Source organism: Vanessa cardui, chromosome 7 (genome assembly GCF_905220365.1).
Source record: "Vanessa cardui chromosome 7, ilVanCard2.1, whole genome shotgun sequence".
NCBI lineage: Eukaryota > Metazoa > Arthropoda > Insecta > Lepidoptera > Nymphalidae > Vanessa > Vanessa cardui.
Genome location: NC_061129.1, coordinates 664,067 through 672,807, shown reverse-complemented (window position 1 = coordinate 672,807; position 8,741 = coordinate 664,067). Strand labels below are relative to the sequence as shown.

Sequence of the window (8,741 nt, the reverse complement as noted above, 5' to 3'; positions counted from 1 at the left end):
CAAAATGGCAAATTGCAAAAAATGTTAGGTGGTCACCACCATCCATGTAATGTAAGAAATATTTTATATTGTCAATGACTCAAAAAACTTAGGAATTAAGATATGGAACTAACCATACTAAATATTTCTGCGTGGTGTTGAAACAAGAGAATAGTGTTTGGTAAAAGCTTTTACTGTACGTAACATATTTATTGATATGAATACAGGAAAATTAACGTGAAGTATGATTTGTATAGTATATGTTTGTTTATCTGAAGCTTCACCGCATCAGGCGGCAACTGGCTGCGCTGGAGCAAGGGTCGCAGGATCAGGGCTCCGCCTGCGACACGCTTACATTTCAACTGAAACGTCTCGAAGGTAAGATATTATCGGTATTAAATATTTGTGTACGTTCGGTAAGTTTACTAGATATATAAGACTTATTTTACTTTACTTGGAATCTTGTATAAGGCCTATTTCAAAAGTACCTATTACTATTTTTTTATTAATGATATCATTTTAATGCCATATCAAAGAGTAAAACGAATCGTTTAACGTTTTAAAATAAAGAATCGAACTTTAATTAATTAAAAATATCGGTGCTGACTAGGAAGGTTAAATCTGACTTTAATTGTGAAGCTTTACTTTTAAGCATGTTTGAGGAAAATCTATATTAATATTGTAAATGTGAAAATAGTTTTGTTGGCTGTCTGTCTGTTTGTCTTGTTATGAGAGAATCTTGAACTCCAAGAACGGATATAGGTTATTTATTTTGGCTGACACATGGAAACTACCCTAAAATGAGATTGAAGCAACTGGCGCTAACTATAATAGATAAATTCTTGATGGAATTTACAAATGTTTAGATAAGCGTTTCAATCGGAGCTTTAATCTATTGCAGCGATGTTAAACGATAAATCAGCTGAATTGCTGAACGCCCAGAAGCTGTGTGAGTCGCATGAGATCACGATAAGAGATCTTCGAGAAGAGCTACGTAAAGCCGATGTTATTGTTACGGAGGTGAGATAATAGTTTCTACTTGTTTTTAGTAATTTGTTGTTAGGAATGTAGCACATTAGTAAATTGTTTCAATTACATTGTTTTTGATTATAATATATACAGGACGCCAGATGGCTATGTAGTAGGAGTAGGGTCAATACTGGTGGACTAAATACTAAACAGAACTCGGAACTCAATAGTCATAACTACATACTAATATATTTACTTATAGTTAGTAAATATTGGGTAGTGTAAGAAACTCGTTCTATAAGCACTTTGAATTGACCAGTATTTTTCTCAATTTAATCTGTTACTGTGAAAATCCTGTAAACTCTTTTGTTTAGGCGTATAATATATTGAGTATATGCATTAAATCTTGGATCTTAAAGAATCAGCAGGTGCGGGCAGAGGTGTCGTCGCTGTCCGCACAGGTGACGCAGTGGCGCGACCAGCTCGCCGAGAGCCGCCGCCGGCTGCGCGCGCTCGAGGACGAACTGCGCCGCGCCACCGACCACTGCCGACATCTAGCCACGCACTACAGGTACTAGCCACCCACTACAGGTTCTTGCCAGGGATTACAGGTAATCGCCTCGCACTACAGGTGCTTGTCGCGCACTACAGGTCCCTACTCGGTACTGCACGTGACATTAAATTAGAATGTATTTTAATTTGGAGTTGGTTCAACCTTGTTAATTAAGTAGCTTAATTATTTTTGTGTTCGAATTTACAGATACCTTATTAATTCGAAATAATTAAAAAACTGGCATAATTAATAGAAAAAAGAAGACAAAATAAAAAAAGGTGTAGCGAAGAACACGTGATTTACGTGAAATTACAAAAAATATATAAATTGTGTGAACGTCTATTTCGGTGGCTCCACTTCCATATATTTCTTATTTTATTTTTTTCTCGTGTAACGAAACGTTCCCAAACTGGACGTGTCCCTAAAATTTTATTTTCAATTTCGACCACTTTTCGATATTTGTAACGATGCAGCTTATCTTCAGAGAGAAGGCGGAGACGGCGAGCACGCTGCAGGCGCAGTTGGCGGAGGCCCAGCAGCGCGGCGCCGAGCTGTGCGCGGAGGTGCAGCGCGCTGTACGCGGCGTGCGGCGCAGCCTCGCTGAGCAACGCGCCCGCCGCCGGTGAGCTCCCCCGCCCACACTCGCGCCCCACACCCACACCCACACGCCGACACTCACGGACGCGTTTCCACAGGGCACAGGACGACAAGATTAAAGAACAGGAGACGACGATACGAATGCTGCGATCGACGGCGGAGCGCCCCAGCGCGACTGACAACCAACCTTGCTGTTCTAAATATTTGACGCGAGTGGAAATGATACGAAGCGATCGCACTAGTGTCGGTGCGAGCGAGACGATCGGATGCTCCAAGTGTGCGTCGTCGAGGGGATTGACGCGGCCGAGCAGCGAGTCGGGCGCGAGCCCGCTGCCTCCCACTCCACCGAGGAGACTGTTACGAAAGAAGCCCCTGTGTTTGGAGAGAGTGAGTTAATAATTGCAAAGAAACCTCATAGCTGTGATTAATCTTATGTAGTTTTTTTTTAGATATTATAGATATAAGACCAAGTATGTAAATTTTGCCAGGTGTGCCAGTTCCCGGTGACCCGCGAGGTCGGCGTGCAGCGACTGCCGCGACACGACTTGCAACTTGACGCACGACTGTCTTACGAGCACTCGAGTCGCTCACTACGCTCCTGTGACGATACGCCCTCAGTAAGTGGACAAAACGAAATCAATCTTAATAATTTACAAAATACTAATTGCTGCCCAAGGCTCTGCTCGTGTTTTGGGGGTCGGTTATCATGTGTAATTTAAAAAAGTAGCTTGGAGTTTAACTTTGCTTCACACCAAATTTCATCAAATTCGGTTCATTTGCTTGGTCGTGAAAGAGCGACAGACGAATTACTTTCACATTTATAATATTGGTATAGTCTTTTTGGATTAGTAATCTCTGGCCAGTGTCGGTGGTGCGATGTAGTGTCGTGTGTGTGGGCAGAGGGAGTCGTCCCCGGAGGCGCTGCTGTCGCGCGTGGAGCGCGCGCACGACGCGCTGTGCGCGGCGCGCCGCCGCTGGACGCGCACGCACACTCTCGCGCCGTGACGCCGCCTGAGTGTCGATAGCCAGCTATAGTAGGACACAACTTAGATGTCGCATCGGCAAAATTCGTAAAACCGATCACATCCGAATTGAGTACGCTACACCAAATTATCAATATTTATTTCTCATGCGAATATGATCTTTGCACAAACGTAATAACTTGTAATATCATATAACCCAATATATTCATCAATTTGATGGGTGGATTTACATGCACTTGCTTTCTCTGACGCGTGAATCTATAGCGACGAATAGCGTCGAATGGCGCGATAGGGAGGTATTTCTATTGGTTGTGTAAATCGGCAGTAATCGGTTTTAATTTCATTCCATTGCATTTTCCGATGCTACATCTCATTTGTGTCCTACTATACTTGGACTTTATAATTGTATTATAGACTCATACAGGGAAATGGGCTCCTTATAAAACGACGAACGACCCTAAATGACCAGACCGGTGAGGTGTTTACAGAGTGGATTCGTATATTTTATTAACATTATAGAGATGATTATGATAATATTGTACAGAGTCTGATATGCATTTATTTTTTATCTGTATAGTGTTGCTAGTCTTATTTATGTTTGTCACGTGGATGTAAGTTTAATAATAAAAACGACGCTTTAAAAAAGAAAACCTTTATTACTAGCTAAATATTTACAATATTTAAATTCAATAAAAAAATAATCAAAAACAAACACTTTTAATTTATTATAATTGTTACTGGGAATGATTTTGTGTTAGGAAGCGTTCATATGTTCGATTCAAATTATATAAACAAAAAAGAAACAACAGTTAAATATTAATGTACTTTGGAATTAGTAAAGAATATATGTATGTATATTGGAATCACATGGACCAAGAAGACTCCTTTATTTAAACATAATAAAATGTATTATTTGTTTTTAAATTCAAAAATTTCCATTATACTAATAATGAAAATTGATGAAGTTCTATCGAGGCAATTTCTAATGTCATAACAGACTACGTCAGAATGTAAAATACTTTTCTATTTTTAATCTATGGTTATTTTAATTGATGATTTACTGAACACACAAATTCAAACAATGTTTCTACAATAATCTATACGTGTTGTACTTTCTATTTTCCGGTGAATATGTATTTTTAAATACAATTTTATTTGGCAAAGATGCATTTTATTAGGGCGGCACTTCACTTGGCTTGTTATCGTATTTTAAATTACATTATATTCGACTGCGGTTCATTGTTTTAAGGAAATTTGATAGCAATATTGAAGATATTTGCGGATTTTGATTGTGCAATCCATGATTCGATCAAAAAAACTCAGAACTTATGTTCAATGACAAGTAAAGTGTCGCTTTAACTATTAACAGTTTTTTTTCTAAGTCAACGATTTTCTTTACTGGCAAGTAACAATTAATATATTTTATTTTGATTCAAAATATAATTAGTTTAGAGTGCAGTGTAGAGTTATGGGTATCAGAGACTAGAATTTTCATTTCATTTCGTCCACCCCCGCCACATGGAGGCGATGGAGGCGGCCGCTGACGTCACCAGCGACGGAGCGGGAGGGGGGGTGCAGCTTAGTTCTTCCATCTGACAATAATAATAGTTACATCAAAAATTTTACTTTTGCACACCACAAGTAATCGCATTATTGTTAGCACTAAAGTTCTAAAGAACAGACAGTTCAAGGCTCAGTATAATAAACTATATTTGATTTGGTATTCACACTCTTTGAATAGGATCCGGCAACAACTTAAAGTAAAAAGTAAAAGTAAAGTAACAGCCTGTAAATTTCCCACTGCTGAGATAAGACCTCCTCTATATATATATATATATATATAGGGTTTGGAACATATTCCACCACGCTGTTCCAATGCGGGTTGGTGGAATGCACATGTGGCAGAATTTCTATGAAATTTGTCACATGCAGGTTTCCTCACGATGTTTTCCTTCACCTCTGAGCACGAGATGAATTATCAAGACAAATTAAGCACATGAATCAGCGGTGCTTGCCGGGGTTTGAACCCGCAATCATCGGTTAAGATGCACGCGTTCTGCCCACTGGGTCATCTCAAATCCAGCAACAACTAGTGTAAAACAAAATATTAAGTACAATAGATATTGGAGTAGTCGCGGTACCTGCGCGTTGTCGGGCCAGTGCAGGTGCTCGGGCGGCTCGGGCTCGTCCAGCTCCTCGGGCGCCGCCGCCGCCAGCCACGCCTCGCAGGCGCTCCACCGGGTCGACCACACCTCCACCCTGGACACGAGCCCAGCGTTAGCGCAACGGGGCCAAACACGCCGGCGCCCGCCTCGAAGGAGCGCACGTACCTGCCGAGGTCGGGGTCGTCGGCGGCGGCGGCCAGCGCCAGCGCGTGCAGCGCGGCCAGCGCGGCCAGCGGCGCGGGCGCGGCGGCGGGCGGCGGCGGCGCCACGCCGGCGCGCGCGCACAGCGCCGTGGCGCCCGCGCGCACGCGGCTCACGCACGCGCGCCAGCTGCGCGGGTCGCTGTACTCGCTGCGAGCAGGGGGCATAGCGTATACATGAGTAAAACTAAATAAAACTAATTATAACCGATGAATCGCGTATATTAATTATTTTTAAACATCCCGACGTTTCGAGCACTTTACAGTGTTCGTGGTCACGGGTAGACTGACTGACAGTCTTCATCCGTTATAATTAGTTTTATTTAAATGTGTAATAATCGCGAAAATTTAAGACAACATTACGAGTAAAACTATTCTCCGCTTCTTACAGAAGGGACAGAAGCACTAAGTAATTTATACTAGTTTCCACGAGTAATATACGACAACTAGATACACAAACTGTAATTTCATATCAGTTTCATAATATTACACATGATCAAGAATATAAGAGAATCGTTGTCAAAAGACACTATGATATGACGACATACCTGAGCGCGATGGCATGCGGCAGACGCACGTCGAGCGTCCAGGCCAGCAGCGCGACCAGTTGCGCCGCCAGCCCGAGCGCGGCGCTGGTGCGGTAGGCGGGGTTGGACGTGGGCACGCTGCATACCGCCGCGTCCTTGTTTTGTGATACTGAAAATAAAAATGCAATACAATACAAAAACTCACAATACAATTAAATTTTGACTAACCAACTAACAGTTAATGTATAATAACTTTACCCCAAGCCTGTATGTGTGAGTAGTCTGCATTTATATCAATCCACGGAGCTACGATGTGTAGCTGGGGTCGTTTTGGAGGCTCCTCCTCCACATCTTCACCGAGAAACTCTAAATCTTCTATACTATCACTAAAAAGTAACATTTCATCAAAGAATGCTATTAAAATGTCACATTTTGAATATATAACACTTATATATAGATATATGTATTTTTTAAACATAATAAGCATATTAATAGTGAATATATAAAAACTAAATAATAGCAATAAATTTTAAAAACTTAAGTGATTCACACCTCAGATCATAGCTCATATAGATTGGAAAAATATATCTTGTGAGCTGTCGTATCCTTGATCTCCTGAGTGCGGCTAACGACTGTGTCTGGTCGCCATAGAGACTGATTTTAGTTTGTAATTCTATCCTTTGTGATTGGGCGTGTTTCCCTAAACTTGACACCCTTTTCTGATACCTCGGTAGCTTTAAGCGCAGTTCGTTATTGTAGGTTTTTAGTTCTGTGAGTTCCTTCCTTTTATTGTCAATAATGCTTCTTCGTTGGTCTATGGCTAACCTTAATAGATCCAGCTTGTCTCTGGATTGCTTTGTTTCTGTCACGAGGATATCCTTTTTGAGTTTTGGCGCTAGTAACTTTTCACATCTCTCTAGAACATGTTGTCGGTTAACTTTGATTCTCATTAGTTTTATTTGTTTCTCTGAAAATCTAATAAACAAAAGCTTTTGTCAGATCATTGTTTTGCTGTGAAGCTGTACCCAATACATCATCTGCAAATGTATGTTAGAAGTACATTCATATTAAAAAAAAGGTTTTTAAATATTTTTTTAAAGAATGTTTTTTAAAAAGGAATTAATATACTATCTCTGCAACTAAGTAAAAAGTGGTGGCTCAGTCAAGTGAATCTTAAACAATGATTGCAGGATTTAATTGAGTTATAATGAGTTGCTGTCATCTTATTCGTATTATGCAATTTTTTACTTGATGGTGAAGGAAAACATTGTGATGAAATCTGCATATGTCTTTTGAAATACTAGAAAAGTCAATATCTATGCCAGTGGAGAAACAGCATAGCGCAATTATCATCAAAACTTACTTCCTAATGCTTTCGAATAGCTAGGGTTCATTTATTGGCTGTTAGTTTTGTATGTAACATTTAGTCATTAAAATAATCATATATATTGTGTATGAGTACAAAGTAGGCCTCAATTACTGATCTAATTGCGTTATCTAGATTGCGAAATGAGTCATTTAGATACAGCAATTACGCAAAGCCACTCACCTATCTGAATAAGGCATCGAGGAATGAACAAAGTTACCACTTCTAACACAATCAACACAATAGAAGTTTCTCTTCACGGTGTAACATAGAACGCACTTTGTGTAATGTCCATCACTCTCTGTAGACGAGACGCGGAAATCCCGCGGAGCCTCACTCTCTGTTAAATAGCTCATCGCCATAATATTTACGACTTCTTTATTGAATTTTGCATCGCAATAGAACACAATAACTTGTCATTGTCAGCTGGTGAAAGTTTTGACAGTTGACATTGGCATCTCATTGACGTTTTACTTTTTTTTGTTAAATGTTCTTCGAAGAAAAGATGTTACAGTATAAATCCTCGTCTAAAAGAATATATTTTTTTATTTTATAAATTACTATATTTAAGTAAAGAAACGTTAGAAATTTTCATAGTCTACGCACAAAAAGCACAACTGTCCTAGTTACTATTAAATATTAATAAATTACATATTTATATCTATAAATATTATCTTATTTATTGATTAATATAAATGAAGAATAATATACTTAGTATTTCGCAGGGACGAATACTAACAGGCAGACCAACATCGAGAAAACAAATTGAAAATATTTCATTGATAAATGCCAAATTAAGCCAAATGCTTCTCTTATTTGAATACAGTGATGGCATCATTCCGTAATATAGTAAAACACATCAAAATATGATAAAAACATAAATAGAGTTGTGTTATAGACAAAAACTATTTTTATAAGCTAGAATAGATTATATATCTCGACATGCTTAAGCCGGCCCTGGTTATACGTATTTAGGTAGAGCAATTAAGAGACTTTCGATTTAATAACGATGATAGCTACAACGTGCGGTTTAAATTTCGTTTGTATATTTAGTGTAAATACTTTAATGAAAAATAAATACGTTCACGGTACGATAGCGGGTCAACGTGAATCAGCTGGATTGGATTACGTGCGCGCCTAACGAGCCAACTCATTTCGATTTTTATTTTCACGATGAAATTCAGAGGCTGGAGTGAATGTATACGTGTGTTACCGATTTAATCTTAGCCTTTAGTAGCCTTTGGTAGGTTTAAATTGTTTTATTTTTTAAACACTACTATCTCATTAAAAGTTGAAATTGTAAAGTTATAGTATTGCATAACCTGCTCATTTTTCTGATTTTATATATTATATTTTCATGGAAATCAGAAAAACAGGTAGGTAATTGTTACCTAATTTTCGT

The 8,741-nt window shown here is 39.2% G+C and overlaps 2 protein-coding genes across 3 annotated transcripts; one reads left to right on the top strand and one right to left on the bottom strand.

Moving 5' to 3' along the window:
* Positions 1 to 1,968: 1,968 nt before the first annotated feature.
* On the top strand, positions 1,969 to 3,103 carry LOC124530906. Its single transcript, XM_047105274.1, has 4 exons — positions 1,969 to 2,123; positions 2,197 to 2,485; positions 2,587 to 2,808; positions 2,999 to 3,103. Exons 1-4 carry the CDS (start codon positions 1,969 to 1,971, stop codon positions 3,101 to 3,103), a joined length of 771 nt encoding a protein of 256 aa, XP_046961230.1.
* A 1,289-nt stretch (positions 3,104 to 4,392) lies between these two features.
* LOC124531262 (beclin 1-associated autophagy-related key regulator) lies at positions 4,393 to 7,772 on the bottom strand. 2 transcript variants are annotated; one of them, XM_047105765.1, is made up of 7 exons: positions 7,523 to 7,772; positions 6,526 to 6,948; positions 6,232 to 6,359; positions 5,995 to 6,142; positions 5,412 to 5,597; positions 5,223 to 5,340; positions 4,393 to 4,673 (listed from the first exon to the last, which is right to left on the bottom strand). In XM_047105765.1, the coding sequence occupies exons 1-7, from the start codon at positions 7,699 to 7,701 to the stop codon at positions 4,578 to 4,580; spliced, it is 1,278 nt and encodes a 425-aa protein (XP_046961721.1). In that variant the 5' UTR covers positions 7,702 to 7,772; the 3' UTR covers positions 4,393 to 4,577. The 2 variants fall into 2 exon arrangements, with proteins under 2 accessions (XP_046961721.1, XP_046961722.1); XM_047105766.1 differs by having other exon boundaries at positions 6,526 to 7,010; positions 7,523 to 7,731.
* Positions 7,773 to 8,741: the final 969 nt, after the last annotated feature.

Excerpts from the sequence above, each read along its gene's own strand:
- LOC124530906 (XM_047105274.1), top strand. The coding sequence starts at position 1,969 with ATGCAGCTTATCTTCAGAGAGAAGGCGGAGACGGCGAGCACGCTGCAG. Across the intron at positions 2,486-2,586 it reads AGCCCCTGTGTTTGGAGAGA|GTGTGCCAGTTCCCGGTGAC; the intron begins GTGAGTTAATAA and ends AAATTTTGCCAG. Across the intron at positions 2,809-2,998 it reads TTGGGGGTCGGTTATCATGT|AGGGAGTCGTCCCCGGAGGC; the intron begins GTAATTTAAAAA and ends GTGTGTGGGCAG.
- LOC124531262 (XM_047105765.1), bottom strand. The coding sequence starts at position 7,701 with ATGGCGATGAGCTATTTAACAGAGAGTGAGGCTCCGCGGGATTTCCGC. Across the intron at positions 6,360-6,525 it reads TATATGAGCTATGATCTGAG|TGATAGTATAGAAGATTTAG; the intron begins GTGTGAATCACT and ends GTTACTTTTTAG. Across the intron at positions 6,143-6,231 it reads CTCACACATACAGGCTTGGG|TATCACAAAACAAGGACGCG; the intron begins GTAAAGTTATTA and ends TTTTATTTTCAG.